The 21328-nt window shown below is 38.5% G+C and overlaps 1 protein-coding gene across 3 annotated transcripts; it reads right to left on the minus strand.

Annotated features, from left to right (window-relative positions):
* Positions 1 to 3622: 3622 nt before the first annotated feature.
* On the minus strand, positions 3623 to 7920 carry LOC149157776 (uncharacterized). Of its 3 annotated transcripts, none has more exons than XM_089436005.1 (4): positions 7545 to 7920; positions 6427 to 6663; positions 6158 to 6307; positions 3623 to 4043 (listed from the first exon to the last, which is right to left on the minus strand). In XM_089436005.1, exons 2-4 carry the CDS (start codon positions 6652 to 6654, stop codon positions 3963 to 3965), a joined length of 459 nt encoding a protein of 152 aa, XP_089292131.1. In that variant the 5' UTR covers positions 6655 to 6663; positions 7545 to 7920; the 3' UTR covers positions 3623 to 3962. The 3 variants fall into 3 exon arrangements, with proteins under 3 accessions (XP_089292131.1, XP_089292133.1, XP_089292132.1); XM_089436007.1 differs by having other exon boundaries at positions 6439 to 6663; positions 7545 to 7896; XM_089436006.1 differs by lacking the exon at positions 7545 to 7920 and adding an exon at positions 7323 to 7458.
* Between the last annotated feature and the right edge of the window lie 13408 nt (positions 7921 to 21328).

Genomic DNA, 21328 nt, shown 5'->3' on the forward strand with positions numbered 1-21328 from the left:
TAACATAAAATTGGTTTTTTTAAAGGAATATGCTAATTTTATGTTTTAAAATTTAACAGATTCAGATGACGAAAATATCATATAAAAAAAGAGAAACTTTCCATCATGCCCAGCTGCAAACACATAGGCACGAAAATATCATATAAAAAAAGAGAAACTTTCCATCGTGCCCAGCTGCAAACACATAGGCAAATGGATAAATTTGCAAATTTGAAATACTCTATGAAAAAATTGTCCGTTTCTGAAATATTTTGTGTTATCAAGAGCAACATGCTGCTTTATCATGAAGTTTTTCATATAGAAAGTGAGGGAATTTTCCATTATGCCCGGCTGCAACCACAGACAGATGGATACTTGAATATTTTCATATGCCCATTGCATCATTCTAACTGTAAATGTTGGAAGCAATCTAAAGAGGGTGAAACTCAATTATATTATGAAATGAAATGAGAAAAACAAAATTTACATATAAGAGAAAAACAAAAGTTACACAATACCGAGTACTTATTGCTGTTACACAATACCGAGTACTTATTGCTTAATTTAAATATAGTTTGATTAGACTAGAAAATAATAAAGACAGATTTTATATTATAAAAAATAAATAATTAATAAAATATTATATTATTGAATGTATCACCAAAATTAAGTAATATATATGTTATATATATAGATATATAATTAATTAATTAATTAATTTTTATAATTAATTTTATTAAAATATGTTTTTAATATAATAAGAAGTTACTTTAAATTAAAAATATGAAGAAATAATTATAATTAATGGAGATAATTAAAAAGAAAAAAAAAATCAAAAAATTAAATAAAAAAAAGAAATTAAAAAAAAAAAACAAAAAATTAAGAATTAATAGAAATAAAAGTTACTAAAAAGTCTATAATAAAATTTCAACCAATCACCTTAAAAATAAATAATAATAATAATAATAATAAATAACAAAAAAATGAATTACTAAAATTAAATTTTGGATAAACTACATAATTTTTTTGTCAAAGACAAACTAATACACAGTGACATGAAAAAAGCAAGTAGTCAACTGGCAAACAACCCACTTTGAATAAAACACTTCTCTCTGTCCAAGAACTCAACCCATCCATTCGCAATTTTTGATAAACACAAACTAATACACCATTAAAAAAAAAACAAATATAATAACAAAAGCACAAACATCAAATTGAAATAACATCTCATGAAATCATTTTAGAGATGCGTATGGTATATTAACTAATGGGCAGTTGTCTATAGCAGTCAATGAAAATAAAGGAATGCTCAGAGAAACTGTTGAACTCTAGGGAATCAGATAAAATAAACTTTTAAAGAAAATTTTAGGGAAAACACTAATTGATTCATTGCATAAGTTTCCATCCGTTGACAGCACCCATGAGATGAAGAAATTATGTGGAAAAATGTCAATGTTCTGTAAGTTTTAGTTTTAAAAAAGTAACTTTCCTTGCCAACATTAGTCTGCACTCCCTGAACGGCATGTCTCAAAAACAGATGAGACTGTCAGTCCCCTGTGATTTTGATGGAAAGTCCAACTCTCAGATCTGGCAGCCAAAACGAAGGAATTATGTGTCCGCACCACAGCAGCACACCCCTGAACTCCAGGCATGTTTCAACTTTCTTCAAAGAAAAAAAAATAAAAAAAAAATAAAGCACCTTCATGTTTCAGGCTATTTCCATAGATGTCTCTTCCACGCAGCAGAGGTGGGGCTCCTCCCAGCCATCTAGGAACCCAGAAAAGACTGCCAGGGTAAACCGCACAGCTGCCACGTCAAGGGCACAGTGACAGGCGGTCACCCTTTAGATATCTCAGAGACTGAGCACCCATTGCTAACATGCGGAGTTGGCCCATTAACATGCTTTATTCAAGAGCGGCCACAGGATAGTGTGGCACGGTGCATAAAAACGATGGCGACTAAAACCCTTTTCCCCTAGGAGTTGGGTGGCCGCCATAGTTTAATCTTACCTATGATTAACTACTGATAGTGGCGTGGTATTGATATGACAGATAATGTATTCCCCATTTATGGAGGCCAACGATAAGCCCAACTATTTGATGCATTTTGATGATCCAATCTTTGCAGAAAGTCATCATCAAATCTATTGAGATTTCAGTTTCGAAAATTTCCATTGCACGGAATTATGCAATCAAACAAAATTTATTTTTACTGGTCCTCTTCTTTAATTTTCTTAAGTATACGGCGTTGTCTGTGGTATCCTGGATTTTCGGTTCCCCTGTACGATTAGACATTAACTCCATGGAAATTTTACAGTTATTAGGTGGTATGCCCTTTGCTATCCTTTTGTAATATGCTATTGACTATATTGAATACTTGAAGAGTTAGGAAAGGTGATTTACCTAGAAGTCGGTGATGATTGATGTTATGTACTTATTACTTAGTTTTATTATATTTTTTTTTTATCGTTGTGAATGTCACACAATGCAATAAGTGTTAAGTGGATTAATTCAATATGACGAGAAAATTGATGATTCTGACATAATGCTCATGAAATAATTTCAAAAAAAAGTTATGCAGATAATCCCAAAAAAATGATATCCCTATCTTCCTATGGAAATCTTTAAATTTCCTAAAATAAAGAGCGAAGGGAGCTCTAAATGTATAGTTAACAAGGCACAATGCCTGTTAAAATTTTGCAAATGGGATAGCAAACTAAGTGGGCTGGACTCTTGGAAAAGCTCCACAGTTAAGAATGTTTGAGCAAGAGGAGTCTTGGGATGAGGTGACCTCCCAAGAATTCCTTGTTACCATGTGCAAACCCAAAAGGTGATGATTGATGCCATGCAATTCACTCTGCTTGTTTCAAACCCATTTCTTTACCCTTGTGAACGTCACCCAATGCAATGAGTGCAAAAGAGCTATTCAATATCATGAAAAATTGGCCATTCCGACAGACAAACACTCTATGAGACATAGGTCATGCTTAATGACTAACCTTATGTAAATAATCCCAAAAATGATATCTCAAATGTTGGACTGTGGAAGGCCCCCAATTGCTAAAACGTTACCTATTTAATATTTACCCATGAACACGTCCAAGACTCAATCAAATTATACTGCAGACATCCCCTATTGCTTAAAACTTTACCCATTTTATATTTATGGTTTTAAACCTGAACACATGTCCAACAAACAGAGTTCAATAGCTTTCAAGAAAATACTCCAGGACTTGATCAGAGTGTGGAATGCAAGATCTTACAATGCCAATAAATGTTGAATGCATTCAGACTTTTAGAAACTTTGCTTCGACGTAGACATACAGGCGACCATTAGCCGATAGAAAGCGAAATTATAAGACTGGAAAGTCAGTCATATACAACAAACAAGGAAGAAGGAAGTGAGTTGCTCTTCACAATCAAGAGAAAAACTGGATAACTAGAGGTAAGAATATATGACAGCTGAGAACAGAATAAACCTGATCATTTAGATTTACAAGTCCCCGGCAACTATTGCATGTAAAAAATGGCATATTTCCATGTTTGTTCAGATTTCCGTTGATTAGGAAGATATGTAAACAGCTATCTTCCCAAAAGGGCCATCTTACATGTGTTGAACATCTCATTTTCAAGAGTATGCAAAGTAAAATATAACTCACTTGAATTGTACTACATATATTCCAGAACAAGCGATGCAATGTCAACCAAATAAGTCAAACTTGAAAATCTAACAATTGATTTTAAGAAGAAACTCGAAGACTCAAAAATGAACATGTCTGGGTCATGATGAAAATAGCAATCTGCAAGGAGAAGCAATACACATGAAATAGCCTTCAAAACTGATTTTAATGTTTCAACAAGCTATGCGCTGATAGTGATGGACACTTTATTCACTCTAAATCTCAAGCTGACAGGCCTCACAACTACAAAAGAGAAACTGAAAAGTCATAAAATTGGTAATGTCAAGCACAACCAATAAGCCCATCAGGGTAGTATAAGTTTCTCTCCAGCATAGATGGTATCATCTGTAAACCCATTTGCAGCTTTGATTGCTTCAACTGAAACCTGCATTCATGCCAAAAATTTCAGAGTCAATAAATACGATGTCATGAATTGGTTAACATACGAGATGGCAACGGTAACAGACACATACTTTTGAGGGCAACAGGGTGGAGGAAACAACCACAAAAATGATATGTTGAGAACTTATGCAAGATCAAACTATTTACAAATTCCATTATAATTTCCAGGTTTTCATAAAATTGGATCTTTGCCAACAATTTATTCGATCAGTTCTCAACTAAAAAAATTTGATTGCCTCATTATTTATTAAAACAAACCTTTTAATGCAATTCATTTTGGCACTTGTTAATTAAACGCAGTTTGTCAATGCAATTGGTTGATAGCAGGTCTATTTTTATAAAATTGTTGCTCCATCTTGTAGTTCACAGCTGTCCATTTCATATCCTGCCGCACTTTTAACCATAATTATGGGTTCCAAGCAATCCATCTTGATCCCTATGTGGACGTTAATTCTCCCAATATAGCATCGAATTCCTTGATATCTTGAAGAATAGTTCAAATTTTATATGCAAAGCGTTGATAAACTTGATATGCAAAGTTAGCGACATCATAGAAGCAAACAAAAAAAAATGTCCCTAAGGTATTATAACAAGGACTACACTCTACGTTATTACTGACCCTAATTTGGACTTGTGTACCTCGTGTGGTTGCTTTCGAATAGTTAACAGGCATTTCTACAGATGCCAAATTCCCCCTCATGTTTTTCTGATAACATTGAGCCTATTCGTAATAATTGACCCCGTAGCAAAGGAGGTGAGATGGTCAATATGAACAAAAGAAAGTGTTTTCGAATCTCAAACAGATAATGATTCACAATCAAAACAATTTAGAAATGTAATGGGTCTTCTTTAAAGTTCACTTGAAAATATTTGGATATTGCTATGCATTTATAAGGATTAATTTGGGAAGGACATTGAATTAAAATAGGACAAAAACTGTCAAAAATCATTCAATCTATTGGAAGGGAACTTCTGAAGTCTCTGATCCTATATTTCCCACATTGGTCAAGACTCAAAAAAGTTTCACATTTTTATTGATATCTGCCATGCAACCATAACCATAAATTTTCGCATTCTTATTGATGTGTGTTATGCAACAATTACAACAATCTTAGCTCAACAAAGCAAAAGGTACCCTCAATCATCCCATTTTATATGCCAACCAAAGAGGGCTACTTCAGACAAAAATTACTCTAATATGATGCATGAAAGCCTTGTCATGGCATACACATTACAAAACCTCCAACATTGCTTGCTTCAGTACTAATTTAACTTTACATACAGAATGTAGCATTAAAGAGTATGGTCAACGAATCACTAAGGATGAATTAGGCAGTGGTTGTTGTCAATTCCAACTCGACCTTGAATATGAAGCAAGAATGTGTGTACGCCTATCACGCATTGAACCATGTCAGGAACCCAACAACATCAACACTCTTGTACATGCATATCTACTCTATGTAAAGGCAGAAGCAAAAAAGCCTTGAAGATGTCGTCACTCAACAGACAACAAGCAAGCACCAGTACACTATTCATTTCAGCAGAAAAACGAATTCTTGAATAGATTACCCCATATAAGTTAACGGGGGGAACATTATAAGAGGGAACTATATGCGAATTATACTATGAACAACATTCTACCCTGTGGTGGCATGCATAGTTCACAGCGAAATGCACACAACAATGTTTTACAGTAGATTGGCATATGGATGTTTTGATAAAGAACCTCTCTGGTAAATTATGGCCAAAGTTTCAAGTATAGATTAGACAGAACATTGAATCAAAAAGGTTTAGCATATTGAGGCAAACTTGGTATGTATGTAATATCTTCTAGTCATAATCACAAGCTTGTATCAGGTGTGAAAGTAAGAAATCTCGAAAAAGTAAGAAATATGAGCAAATTAGCAAAGCCATCATTAGAGAAATTAGCAAAGCTACAGTAAAGGCGATAACGTGTTCAAACTTTTCGTGTGTAATGAAGGGGGAGCCTCTTGACATTAATATCACAGAAAAACCATCATTTTACTCACCAAGTATAAGCAGCATTAATATTTATTGAACTTGATATATGCAGAGATTTAACTGATAGCAACCTACCCCATACTTTCGAGATAGTCCCCACAGAGTGTCTCCTTTATATATCTCAATAGTTTGGCTTGATTTCTTCTTTCCACCCCCTTTCTGAAACTTCTTACCGACATCATAGGCAACACCATTTGCTGCTTTTGGCACTTCACTGGCTTTCTCCTGTTCAAATTCCAATTACAATTTTTTTTAAATCAGGATCTAAAGCAAGACATCCAAGAGTGTTGCGAGACGAATTTGCATTCAAATAATTGGAAAGCAATAAACATCTATGGTGTCACCTCTGTATCTACCTTCAGGTCTTCAAAGGTATTCTCGGTAGAACTGACTGAGACACCCTCCTCGGAAATAAACGATTCTTCTACAGGTTTTTTCGGCCACAGGGCCTTGAAGAGGCTCAAAGCTATCCCAGTGAAGACAACAAAGCCTGCACTTGTTGCAACTACAGCATCCTTCTTACCGTCATCCTTGCCGCCAGATTTGTCATTTGGTTTCTTACCGTCTGCCATTGTTTACTTCTACAAAAATACATATCAAGCCCTTATCAGCAAGGTTTACCTTTTATAGTGTTCAGTAATTTTATAAATTAAACAAGTACAGCAACAAAAGTATGGTTGTTTTTCTCAGCGACTATATTTAAAACTTTATTTCAAATCTTTGAGCTTGCGAAGTCAAAGATTAAAAATAAAAATAAAACCCATTCTGGCAAAGTTAATTGGCTACAGTAACCATACGAGACAGTTCTACTGAAACAAGCTTTTAGATCTAACAATAAATGCAAATTTCAAACGAAAAACAACTGAGACCGCATGGTCCAAGATATCTTTACCACTACAACCATTATTCGGAACCGATTCTTCAGTTTGCTACAATATTCCTATGATCGAGTACTTGTTCAACCTTAGAATCCTAGAATTCTTAACTACATAAACGGTTTTGATGAAATGGACGAAAAACGACTCTCAAGATGATAATTAAAAACTGTTTGCCATAACTATCACAAAACAACCTTACAAAAATGGGCAAAAGAACGGACTATAAGCAAAGAGATAAAACAAAGTTTCTGAACCGAAAATGATAAATTAGAGAAATAAAGGTATTGAGCAAAATCAAATAAATAAAGCGGCTTTTAGATTTTTATTACAATCTATTATTCTTCCAATAACAATCACCATACAATGCGACTTTTGCTGCTCATCACGATAAATAACAGTCCGGTTGCGCGCTTCACAAGATCTTAACCCCGCATCTCTTATTGCAAAGTTCAATGCCACTACGGGACTAAAGGTTGCACCAAATAAAATATAGCTGAGATCAAATGCAGAAATGGCTTCATCGACCGCAAAGAGCAAAATAAATTTAAGCTCAAAATCGTTTTTATCCAATAAAGAAGCCTTACCCTGATGAAACCCGAGCCGAGCCGCCGTAAACCGTGCAATTCTACGTTCAGTCCACAAAATGCAAGGCCATAGAATAATGCACGGAATTGTTTTTCAAACCCTAGCCTGCATCGATCCAAAGGCTTCCTGGAACTCGATCGCTAAGCAAACACAACCCAAACGGAGCTCAGAAAGACCCTTGCGGAAGCATGAACAAGTTTTACTGTGTATCGACCATAATGTATCAGATGCTTGACTATAATCGCAATCGAATCTGCAAGAATATTCAGAGCTTCAATCTCTTTCTGAATTTCATTTTATGGCAAAACCCTGAGGTCGCATAGTTTGTTGTTGGTGCAGCTAACATAACCCAAGCTATCCCGAGCCTCGTGCCGCGGCTATTGTAGCCTTCCAAGACAGGTTTGTGTTTTGATTCGGTAAAACGATAAAAGAAAGCATTTTATTTTAGTTGGGGTTTTCCAATATTTCAAACTCGTTGCATATGCCCCTTTGTGATCCGTCCATGTGGCAATATTTTTTGATATGGCGATGGTGCCACGTGTGAGATAAACACTCGTCGAAATGGATATGCCACGTGTTAATCGTGTAGTTGTAGAGGTTAATGCTGAGTCGACATTCAAGTTGACACTTGGATGCACTTTAGGCTAAGTGTTAGTGGCACGAGATTATTAAGGGATATGTGGGCTCGATGCGACTTGCGTGGAGAGTGGCTGTAAGGTGGAACTAATTGGTTTGAGGGTAGGGCCAACTTGGTGGAGAAGGAAAGCTCATTTGAAAACAGTGGCATTCACGGGTGGAGAAGAAACAACGAATGGAAGTGGTTAAAATATGAGTTGGTAATTTTTAGTTTTTATTTCATTTTTTCGTTGGTTGGGGTTAGGATGAACCTAAATATGTTTCAAGGAATAATTATTTTATTCATTAAAATATTATTCATTTATTTAGTAGAATGTTGTTCATTGTAATTTCTTGAATGTCCTAAATGAAATAAGGTGTGTTTGTGTTAGTGATGTTACGAGAAGTGGAAGTTGGTTTTTATGGGGAGTTTAGTTGGTTGAAGCCCCCCACTAAGTCTTTGGCCCTTTATTATGAGGTGTGGATTCAATTCTCTTTGGGTCCATGATGTTACGAGAAGTGGAAGTTGGTTCTCATGGGGAGTTAGTTGGTTGAAGCCCCCCACTAAGTCTTTGGCCCTTTATTATGAGGTGTGGGTTCAATTCTCTTTGGGTCCATCAGGGTTAGGCTTTGATATTCAAGCCAGTTGGTTGACCCCTTCAAATGCGTTGGCCCAAGATAACTACATGGAAGAAGAAAAAGAAAAAAATAATAAGTAGAAGTTAGATATATTAGCTATGTCATGAGAAGTGGAAGTTAGATATATCAAAAAAAGAATGCATGTTATAGATGTTAGAAAGAGTGTGCATTAATTGAGTTAAGCAATTGATGTTGAGGTATGTTGCATTCAATAAGTGGGTTTCACCAACATGTTAGCATTGTCATGTCATCATCTTAGCGATTGAGTAAGCATTATTATCTTGGATTCTTTAGTTAGTACATTATGACTTGTGTATTGAAGCATTTTGTCTTTAAATATTTAAAGAATTAGGGGTCAGTTGAGGCCCAACTTTGGGTGGTTTCGAGTGCTTTTACTACACGATCATTGTGACATCTTAATTTATCTATTTGAAAAAACTTATAATTATTTAAATTATGCATGGGTATTTTTATTTTTTGTTATAATGGTCACCATGAGGTAGATATACCATGGTGTGGTACACATTGTAAAGATTTTTACTTTTGTAGTTAGTAGACATGAACACTTATAAGGGTTATGAAACAGTAAGTGAGGAAAGGTAAGAACATCCGAAGAGATTTCTTTATTACTCCTATACATATTTTACATTGATATATTCACCTAATTTAAGTTATTAATAGTAGAAAAAACTAATCCTTAGGGTTAAGCCATCACTCTTATACTTTAGCAAGGTGTCTCCCTTACATTCTTGGAAAAAGAAGTAGTGGTGATGATCTTAAAATGGAAGAAAAACTTCAATCGTCCTCTGACACTTTACAAGTATAACAAAATGGGTCTTTAAAGGTAAAATTAATTTGCAACCTCTTCAAAGATGATGAGTTAAGTTTTCACATGAACTTAAAAGTGAAACAATTCATATGCAACTCAATATGATAAACATGAAGAGAAGAAACCAGCAAGTGATAACAAAGTTCACCCCTCTTGGGCTACGTCTTTGGGCCCTACTCTAATGGCTAGGCATTCTATATTGATTTCAGCAGCAAATGAGTACATTACAAATTGTTGACTCTAGAGTGGCTTGTTTCTCCTACAAAGAATTCTCGCTCAAAAATATGACTCCCTACAGCAAGTCATGATTATCAACAGAAAAAGGACTCTCTCACAATAGGTCCTTGTACTCCACCTGAAATGAAGAAACATAAACATACAATTACTTCACAATGAAGTGTTGAAAAGGGCTTCTCTCATATGCACATTGAGAAAATACTGAAAATAATTGCTCTACTGAATCAACAATTGCTGCAGATGAAACTGGAAAGTTGGAAAACCTATAACTAGGCTCTTTCAATGCTCAAATATGCCTTCATCTTGCTTCGAAACTCTCTTTGTCTCTAGCACTAAAGGACTTGACTCTGCAAAAGGTCCATCATACAGTGCTCAAATCAGAAATCTGAAGCTGCCATTGAATCCAAGACACTCAAAAAGCCATATCTAGGCTCTTCTTGAGCTCAAAAAGTTTCAAACTGTGCAAGATATGCTTCTTGGAACCAAGCTCTGCTATTTGTCCTGCAAATTGGCAAAAACTGCTAACTGTGTGACGATTTCACCCTTTACACAATCCGTCGAGCGATGATCTCACCAGGACCGACAAGATTCCCGCCACAAAAGGTGCAATTTTTCGCCTCTTTAAATTGCGTCATAAACCCTTAAACACCAAAATAGGGTCACATTGAGCACCATGTGGCCAGGGGTCGAGGCTAACTGTTTTCCCCCACTAGCTTAGCTCCCTCTCTGGTAGGTTGTTGGTCGTGTGGTGCACATAATACTGGGGGTTGGCGCTAACCGCCGACCCACACCGGCTAAGCCCTCTGCTCCACTAATCGAGGTCACACGGTCATTAATGAGGCCAAGGATCGGGCCTATTTGCCCACCCCCTCCGCTTAACTCTCGTCGACAGTTATGGCCCTATGGGTGCCGATGGAACCAGGGCTAGGGCCAAGTGCCTCAACCCTCCGCTATAGCTTCCGCCCAGTCACGTGGGTGATGTAATAAGACCAGGGTTAGGGCCATGTCCCCGCCCTCTCTACTTTGCCTGCACCATGGGGATATGAGTATACAATGTGACCTGGGGTTGGGGCTAATTGCCTTACCCCTCCCCCAAAATGTCGAGCCATATCACTTTAAATATAAATGGAATCCCTTATATAACAGTAACTAATGCGATGGTTTGGTGGTTGGGTGTTGAACTGTGTTGCGACAGGTTAAGGGGTCGAACCCTTGCCGAGCCCTTCAGCCAACTTACAAAAAAATTGTCCAATGACTAAGGGCCACATGGCGCCCTCTCATTAGGCCACCTCAAACCCTTCAACCAATCAAATTACGCCACCTTCACTTGTACGACTGGGCCACGTGTTAAGCCCAAATTCACCATCATCTATACCCTACATAGTCAGCTAATGATGTCAGCTATATAGACTACTCAGCTAGCAGCCCAGTGAACCCTGTTGTTGACATTTTAGTTACTGGTCAAAAACTTCAAAATGCCATAACTTCTTCATACGGCATCGGATTGAGGCGATTCAAGAATCATTGGAATCAAGATGATGAACACTATGATTTCACTCTAGTTTCGGGAGATTTTGAACACTTTCATTTTTTAGACTATTTTTAATCTTCGGATCATACCTCCCCACTAGGAACTTTTGGACCTCCAAAAGTATATCTTCACTGAACAAACAAGTGAGGAAAAAGCTCATTTACTTTCCTGATCTCAATATTTATTGTTTGATTTGAATTGGTGCCTTTGAGCACCATTCAAAGTACTCCACCTTGCCTCTACGTGAAGTCTTTATCTTCCTGTCAAGAATTGTGGCTTGTTGCAATTCTTCTAAACATGCAAGAACAAACACTTTGATGGATGGAATCTAAACATTCTCTCTAAGACCATCTTTCTTTGCCTCAAACAAACTTCACCTTGAAGTCTCTCTTTGTTGAAACTAAACTTAATTTTCCACCTGGAAATCATAAGCAACTGTGCTTGCCATGCATTGCTTTATACTTTGCTTTGTTGTCTTCAAGCTGCACTTGTACTCTTAGATGTACTGGTTGCATTTGTTCAATGACATCTTGACTTTTTTCCACATTATTATGGTCATCTTCTGCACAGCATTTACCAAAGATCAAATTCGCAAACAAGCTTCACATAGAAATACTTGTATAGATGAGTGCTTGACACAATTGTAAACATGCTGGATAAAATGCCAATGCTCATCCCAAAGGTCCCACACAAATGAACTGTTAAGTTATGGTATGTTCTATGCTTATAACAGTTTACTTCTTTTTCTTATTATATTCTGCATATTAGCAATCACATGTACATAAAGTAAAGTGCAGATAGAACATTAAACGATTGACAGAAAACAAGCCAAGACAAGAAACACAAGATGTGGCGGCTAGCCAAGGACATACTCCACAATGTGTGGGGAAACCCTTTGATCAAGTCTTCTTTTATCTTCAATAATTTAGTAGAGATAAATAGTACAATAAATCTGATTCATATCAGCAGTATCAAACCCTAGATTAGCAGCATCAGCATTAGCGGCTTCATTATCAAACTAGGGTAAACGATATCTCACAAACCGACCGTCGGATTGGCTTGATTCCACCACCAAAAGTTGTGGCTTCCAGAGGAGGTTTAGATGAACCTATGACACAGTTCAGATGAGGAGATCTTCTAGTCCACGCAGGTCCATCTTTACTTCTGCAGTTGCAACTTCAATTTCGGCAGCTTCCGGCTTCAAACTAGGGTAGTCGATATCTTGCAAACTGTCTGTCAGATTGACTTGATTCCACCAAAAAAAGTTGTGGCTTTCAGAGGAGATCTAGATGGACCTACAACGTAGTTCAAATGAGGAGATTTGATGGTCAATTCTGGTCAAACTTTGGATCTGTAGTTTCAACTTCAGGTTCAATAGCTTTCGGCTTCACATGTGTGAGAGAGAGACCCTTTTCTGCATAGTAGAGAAGATACTCTTTTCTGCGCAGTAGAGAGAGAGAGAAGTGATGAGATGAGTGAGTAAAAATGAGGAAAAGTCCTCCTATATTTATACACAATGTTGGTGTTTGAATAGATGCGACTGTTGGGCTTCTGAGCCTACATGAGTTGTAGGTTGGCTTGATAATAATTCCATAATCAAAATAAATTCATATCTCCATGAATACTTATCAGAATCAGATAATCTTTATATCAATCCTACACATCTCGACAAGAGGAATCTAATAAAAATATTATCAGCAATGAATAAGATGACCCACATGAAGTTTTTCCCTAGTTTCCAATTTTAACACTCCCTCTCAACTAGGGAGAACTTCATCTGCAATCTGTCTATCGGTCGTTACTATTCATCCATCAAATTCACTGCCCTGTACAGCCTATCCCTTGCCCTGCTCTGCTCTATTCTGCTTGTTCTGCTTTATCTTGTTCTACCCTGTATTGATCTGTATTGTTCTGCCCTGTTCTACTCTGCTCTTGCATTGTTCTGTTCTCCTCTGCTTTTGTTCGAATTATGAAGAAGAAGAAACGATCAAGGATGTATCATACTGACTCAAAGTCAGTCTCAGAGTATGTACCACTCTCACTGGTCCCAAACCAGTACTACACTGACACGAAGTCAGTCTCAGAGTATGTACCACTGGTCCTAGACCAGTCTCAACCGACCCGAAGTTAGTGTCATAGTATGGTACAACTCCTACCACTGGTCCCAGACCAGTATCATTGATCCCAGATCAATGGAGGTCATCCTAGCATAGGGAGTACGGTAGATACAATGATGGGTCCATTAGTACTACTATGGTCCCTAACTTCATTTCCCTGCTCATTGATCAGATGAGAGGTACTTCCCATGAGTCCCAGACTGCATGGGTAGGATGCCTCAACAGGAGAACTAATCAATCTTGTCCTCACAGGAGAACACATCAATCCTGCTACAATCGCCATGGAGAACACATCAATCCAGGCCTCACAGGAGAACACATCAATCCTGCTACAATGTCGCCACGGGGTGTACATGTATACCACCAGGGGATAGTGAATCATCCTGTGGTCATATGCTGCTCCAAGAAGCACCCCGCACCCCCCTGGAGCTCCCAGAGCTCAATGCATCATACATGACCCTCATCGGAGGGTCTTTGAACAACTCCAAGTTGTTCTTGGAAAGTCAGAAATTTTACTTTCCCAAGGGGTTTTGTCAGAATGTCGGCGACCTATTCATCTGTACCGATATGATGGAGCCTTATAGCTCCCCTATGCACCATATCTCAAATATAGTGGTATCTGATATCGATATGCATGGAGCGATCATGAAATACGAGATTCTCTGACAAACGAATCCCACTATGGTTGTCATAAAGGATCACGGTGGTATCCGATGTAAATCCAAACAACTCACTGAAGAGCTTTCGCAACCAAACTGCCTCACAGGAAGCCATGCTGGCAGCAATATACTTTGCTTCAGTGGTGCTCAAGGCCACCGACTTCTGTTTCCTACTCATCCAGGATATTGCAGCAGATCCAAGGAGAAACAACACCTGGAAGTGCTCTTACGATCCTCCACATTGCCTGCCCAATCAACATCTGTGTATCCAAATAGTCTCACATCTTCGACAGTGTATCTTAACCCATAAGTGATAGTGCCACGAAGATATCTCAACATATTCTTGGCACCAATCCAATGTATGTGGTGGGGTTCAACCATATGTTGACTCAACGTGTTGACTGTGAAGCATATATCTGGACGGGAGTTCACTAAGAACATTACTGCTCCGACCAGTTGCTGATACTCGGTAGCATTTCGTAAAACAGGTCCAGCAGCACTACCGCTCAACTTCTTGAAGTCAAGCTCCATTGGGGTAGTTACAGGCTTGCATTCCACCATACCGAATCTTTCCAATATCTTCACCACATATTTTCCTTGAGATAGGAAAGTTTCACCTGGCTTCTGCCACACTTCAAGTCCTAGGAAATAGTGCATCAGTCCTAGGTCCTTCATTTCAAATTCAAAATCCAACTCCCTCTTACATTTGAGAATGAGAGGGTCTACACCTGTTAGAAAGAGGCCATCCACATACAACACCAGTATGAGAGTTTTATCATCTTCAACCTTAAAGTAAAGGTTAGGATCGGCTTCACTCCTAGTGAATCCTAGCTTCATCAAGTAGTTGTCGATCCTCTCATACCGTGCTCGGGGTGCTTGCTTCAGCCCATAGAGAGCCTTCTTCAACCTACATACATGAGATTTTGGATCATAAATTTCAAATCCTTCGGGTTGCTCCACGTAGACCTCTTCTTTGATCGAGCCGTGCAAGAATGTAGTCTTGACATCCATCTGATGTAGGTTCCATCCTTGTGAAGCGGCAAGGGCTATGATCGAGCAGATGGTCGTATATCTGGCAACATGTGCAAATATCTCATCATAGTCTATACCTTCCTTCTGGGAGAAACCACGAGCAAAAAAACGAGCCTTATACTTTTCCGTACTTCCATTTGCTGCATGCTTTATCTTGTAAATCCATTTGGAAGTAACAACTGTCTTGTCCTGGGGTCTGGGAACTACTTCCTAGACATCATTCTTCATGATAGACTCATATTCTTCGGTCATAGCATCCTTCCATACTTGATGCTTGACGGCATCTAATAATGACGAAGGCTCATTTTGTATGATCGTGCTCATGATGGTCAGGTATCCCTGATACCTATTAGGTTTCTTACTTTCACGAAAGGTTCCTCAGGGTGCAACATGTCCTTCAGCATCATCAAGTAGCCCCCTAAGCCATGAAGGCCTCTTCCTAAAAGAGGAAGGCTCATGTGGAGGAGGATCAATCGGATCCATGGGTTCTTCTACATCAGGCATTGATTCATCATCCTTTTCTTTCGGTTCCCTGGTGTCGGCTTCTTGAGAGCTCCTCAAAGTCGGAAGATTGTTCACCTTACTGAGAGCCATATCTTTGTCAAAGGTGACATCATGACTAATTACAACTTCCCTTTGACCGACTACATAGATTCTATAGCCTTTAGTATTTTCACCATAGCCCACGAAAATTCCCTTCTTTCCAGATGCACCCAATTTATTTCTTTTCTCTTTCGGCACATGAAAATATACAGGGCTTCCAAAAATTCTAAAATGAGAAACATCAGGTTTCTTACCGGTGAACTTTTCTTTAGGAGTCTTGGAACCCAATGCTTGATGAGGGCATCGATTTTGTACATATACGGCAGTGTTTGCAGCTTCAGCCCATAGAAACTTCGAAAGTCTTTGATCATGTAGCATGGCCCGGACAGCTTCCATAATTGTGTGGTTCTTCCTTTCTGCCACACCATTCTGTTCAAGAGTATATGGTGTAGTAGTCTCCCTCTTGATTCCAGCCTCTTTACAAAAATCATGGAACTCATTAGATTCATATTCAGTCCCATTATCAACTCTTAAGATCTTGATATTCTTTTCGTTTTGATTCTCGATTAGGGCTTTGAAGTGTCGAAACCAAGAGAACACTTCATCCTTCTTTTTCAAGAAGTATTTCTAGGTCATTCGAGAATAGTCATCTGTAAAAGTGTGATAATATGAATATCCTCCCAAGGAGTTCACAAGCATCATACCAGATATGTCTGAGTGAACTAGTTGTAATATATCGGAGGTCTTGCTTTGACTTGAAGGGAATGGTTCCCTTTTGAGCTTTCCTTCGACACATCCCAGACATACACCTTCTTTCTCTACTTGGAATTCAGGCATCTCTGTTACCATCTATCTTACATCGGGTAGAGATTTGTAATGAAGGTGGGCAAACCTTCGATGCCAAAGTTTGGACTGAAGAGTTGTGTCACAAGACATGACACCTAGCGGACTTCCACCGACCTGATATAAAGAATCAACTCGAAACCCAAGAGTGAAAGCATCTTTAACATTATTTTTCCATATACGTACCTTGCCATTGTTGAAGGTTACCTTGTAGCCTTTGTCTTCCATTGCCGAGATGGATACCAGGTTATTTTTGAGATCAGGTACATATAATACATCTTGTAAGTGAATCGTATTACCTTGATTCAATTTGAGAGAAACATTGCCTACACCTTTCACGAGGTATTTCATGTCATCTACAAGGACAATTTCTAGGTTAGTTTCTTTCTCTACCAGATTATGGAGTACTTCTTTGTAACCAGTGAACATTTCTTAAGGCACCACTATCAATAAGCCAAATTCCTATTGAGTCTGAAGGAGCGGAGGTAAATAGAACAGCTGGTAGATAATATTCAGCCTGCTTATTGTTAACAGTGTTAGATTCATACCTGGAATTTCTAGCCTTCTTGAATGGTTTCCCTCTTCCTTGATTTCCAGCATTTCTTTTACCTTTGTTATTGAATTTTCCATTCCTTTGATTACCATGAGAGGGATTTTGATCATCGTCACGGTGAGAGTCCTTTCTATCAGGACATTCCCTTGCATAGTGACTTGCTTTATTGCAAATGAAACATCATCCTTTTCTTCCATCCTTAGGTCCAACCTTTATTTTCGATTTAGACCCAGAATTATTTCTTTTCTTAGCATGAGAATAAAAAGCAGCAGGAGGACCTTTAGGCAAGGGCATTTCTTACTCTTCTACCCTTGTTTCTTCTTGAATGCATCTAGCCATTAATTCCTCGAAACCAAGAATTACATTATTGTTCAAAAGAGTAGTCTTGAACACATACCATTCGGATGGTAATCCTCCAAGAGTTGTGAGTGCCATTTCTCTGTCAGTAATAGTCTTCCCAATAGATAGGAGATTGTTCTTGATCTCGGTGATTCTTAAGAAGTACGCTTGCATAGTCTCATCTTTACCCTTCTTGATTTCCCTCAGCTTATTTATAAGAAACAAAACTTGATTTGCATCATTAACTTTAAATAAACTCACCAGTCTATCGTAGATTTCCTTGGAGGTGTCTAGATCAGAGATGTAGGCTACCAAGCGCTTTTCGATAGAGTCCCAGATCATCTTCTTCGCTTTAATTTCTCCGTTCTTCCATTAGTTCCTGGCAGCAGGAAGTGCATTTGATGGAGGCTCAACAATATTGCCTCTCACATGATCCAACACTCCTTGATCCTCAAGGGTTAGATCGATAGACATCTTCCATCCATGATAGTCAGCTTTCTCATGGAGCTTGTCTTCGGCAGGAAAGAGTGTTGAGGACACCATCGTTCTTTTAGGATAGCCTTGCCAATCTTCTCTTCAGTGATTGCTCTTGCTCTTGCTCGGGCTTTGTCTTCACCTCAGCTCTAATACCATGTTAAGTTATGGTATGTTCTATGCTTATAACAGTTTACTTCTTTTTCTTATTATATTCTGCAGATTAGCAATCACATGTACATAAAGTAAAGTGCAGATAGAACTGTTATAGACATTTTTGGGCACTGCAACCCCAATCATACATGTCCATAAACTAAGGGCTCCTAAGTCCATAAAAGTGTTGTTCCATACCATAAAAGAACAAGGTCAGTTGATTACATCATCTCCCAGAAGTTCTCCACAGGAATCTGCTCAGAACTGGTCAAAACTGGACCATACAGGTTGCTCAGTGCTAAGGGTGCAATGCATCCCACCTGCCCAGTGTAAAGGGTGCGATGCATACTGAAAAGCCCTTCTGTAGGGTGCGATGGGCGGGAGGGGACAAATGGTAGAGACAGTTTGCGAGGTGGATGATCACAGAATCTTCCAGAAACTTCTCCTATGACACTTGCCTCTCTGAATTTGCCCAAGGATGAGTAAGAGATCATCAATCTCCAAGTGGAATCAAGAACTATCAGAGAGAGGACACTAATCAAAATCCCAGAAGCTGACTCACCCCCCTGCAATCATCTATATATAGATCCCTCATCCCAGAGATCCGGAGGCTGGAATTTTGTATCTTGTAAGGAAGTGTTGTTGGTTTCTTGTTGGAATATCATAGTGTTGGGTGATCTGAGCTTTTCATGAGGTGAAAGAAGGGTTTTCATGCTGGAGGATGACGTTGGGTCAGAACAATTGGTTGTAATCCTCTTTGCTATTCTTGATATTAATAAAGCTATTCAAGTTTTCCTCCACATTCTTGTATGTTTGATGATATATGCATTTGTGGGGTCAATATACATCTGGTCCCATATTGTTTATGATTGTAGATCCATGTTCTTCGATAGTATTATGCTGCTTTGATTCCATAGGTGCTCTTTGAAGCCGGGTAGATGAAGGAGAAGCGGCAAGGATTTGTCAGAAGGGAGAGGAACCGAGCAAGGAACCAAGCGCAAGACTGAGGTTGGTGTCCTTCATTCCACTCTTATCTACTTCTCATAAAGGAAAATGAAAGTAGTTTTAGTTTGTTTGTTTCTAAGATAGCTACCAGTCTTAGTGGGACTAGCAGCTCTGAGTGGACACTAGATTTCCCGATAACAAAATGGCGACTCCACTGGGGAGCGAATAGATTGTTTGTTTGTCTATATTTGTTTGTTTTATAAACTTACAGACATAGCCTAAAGTCAAGCCAGCTAGCCTTCGAACTGCATTTGCTATGCAAGTGCAAAGTAGATCAATGCTGCTTCAGTCTATCTCCGGGTTTTGTTTATAAACTGAACAATCGATTTGCAAACTTTCTAATTGCCCTAGTGGTGGCTCTAGTAACCTCATTAGATCAACCCCTGTGATTTCTATTTACTGTACATCACTTGCCCGACCTAAATCCCTGAACTGAGCTGCAAACTGTGACCCGGAACCCAGTTGAAGTCTCGTCCCTAGACCATCGCACCTTTTACTCTTGGGAATCTGGATGCATCACACTTCCCGTGTGTAGTAGGTGCACTACATCGCACTTTCCCTGTGTTACAGGTGCGCTGATCAGACAAGACCTCTTCTGCTCTCAGATTTTGGTTTCTGTGTTCACTCTCTTCAGCTCTATTCAGGAGTTTTGTTGTCTGTGATTAGTATACCACTGTCGAAACCCCCTTCCTTTCCATCATTCCACCTCCATTGTGCAAAGAACTGTGAATGTTTTTATGTATTTTCCGCCATTTTCAGTTCTCTTTTACAAAGTAGTAGCATAGTCGAACTGTCGTCTTTTGATTTGAAAGTGTCGCAAGTGTCGTTTTCAGTCAAAGAAAAGAATTCTATTGTTCTTGATGGTCGATTATACAGTTACTCTTGTATTTGATTTGAATTAGTAGTTTTTCAAGTGTCGAAAGCAATTTTCAATTCAAAATAGTAAAGTGTCATCATTATCTTCCTTTCGTTTTTGAAGAGAAATTTGTTAGTACTGTCGCTTTGAAAAGATAATTCAGATTTGTACTTAGCATTCTTCTTGTCATTCACACATTAAGAAAGATGAAAACAAATACATGCATGTGCATTTGCATTTAGACTGCTTGTTGGTTTGATTTAGGACAGTGCATCTAGTGTGTGCTCTCTGCTCTATGTTGAAAGAATATCATCTCTCTTTCTTTAGTAGCTAGGATTTTCATTGCAAAAAGAAGATTAAACGATTGTTTATCATCTTAGATTGCATTTTAGGAATTGTACATCTACATCACGCGGTGAACCTGAAAGGAAAATTTCTTAAGAAAGATCAACTGTAAAATAAATTTAATGAATCTAAAAACGCTTTGGAACCTAACGCACAACATCTAGAAGTCTAGGCTAGAGACGTATTCCGGCGTCGTAAAGCCTGGTAACTGTTGTTTCCATTGTTGGTTGGGTGATTCCTCCTCTTTGAGACGACAAGTGCCAGTACGGACTTGTGCTCCCACGTACCGTTGAGTATATATTGGGAGACCACAATAAGCTATATCCTTTATCCATAGGAAGCCGTGTTTGCCGCCCTATCGATCGCAATGCACTGAACACAACATTCGGGAAGATTAATTGCTGTACCGTAAAAAGTATTCTGCAGTTTTGCGATTGGTTTGGTAATCCCTCTGTCTAGATTTCTAGAGTAGTCTCTTTCATTCCTTTTCAGACTCCTTAAAGGAAAAGGTCCATCTGAGCACTTGTCACTTCAGGCTCATTAAAAATCGAAGGCGACTAGAGTCATATTTTGTTTTTTCTCGAATCTTAAAAATTGAAAAAACAAGTTGTGTCAAAGCATCTAAAATTTATTTTAATCAGAATAATATCACCATTCCCGCGTTGGTCTTAGGTTGAGGAAAATGGAGTCCACCAACCAAGGATTTCCCCTTGGGGGAAATCCTAGTCCTTTCTCCTCTTGGGGAGATGTTGGTGCACCTCATATGGCCACATTGTCACTTCCAGGATTGACGATTGGCTTGCCAATATGGCTCTTCTCGACCTTCGTCGTTCAGAACACCGTGATTCCTGAGCAATCAAGTCAGCAACTGGATGATACTAAAGTTACCCCCAAACCTTCTACTTCATCCGATTCTCCCTCTCCTCCTTCCTCTTCGCTTGATAAAGCTGGTAAGGCCAAAAATCAAGTAACTAAGAAGGAGAAGAAGGGGAAGGAGAAGAAAGAGAAGAAGA

The sequence above is a fragment of the Pinus tabuliformis genome, chromosome 5_2, assembly GCF_031772625.1.
Source record: "Pinus tabuliformis cultivar Carrire ecotype Pingquan chromosome 5_2, CPIR1, whole genome shotgun sequence".
Lineage (NCBI taxonomy): Eukaryota > Viridiplantae > Streptophyta > Pinopsida > Pinales > Pinaceae > Pinus > Pinus tabuliformis.

What these genes read in the sequence shown, in the direction of transcription:
- LOC149157776 (XM_089436005.1), bottom strand. Translation starts at nt 6,654, where the DNA reads ATGGCAGACGGTAAGAAACCAAATGACAAATCTGGCGGCAAGGATGAC. An exon ending in ACCTGAAGGTAGATACAGAG is followed by an intron (nt 6,308 to 6,426) that starts GTGACACCATAG and finishes GAATTTGAACAG; the next exon opens with GAGAAAGCCAGTGAAGTGCC. An exon ending in GACTATCTCGAAAGTATGGG is followed by an intron (nt 4,044 to 6,157) that starts GTAGGTTGCTAT and finishes GCATGAATGCAG; the next exon opens with GTTTCAGTTGAAGCAATCAA.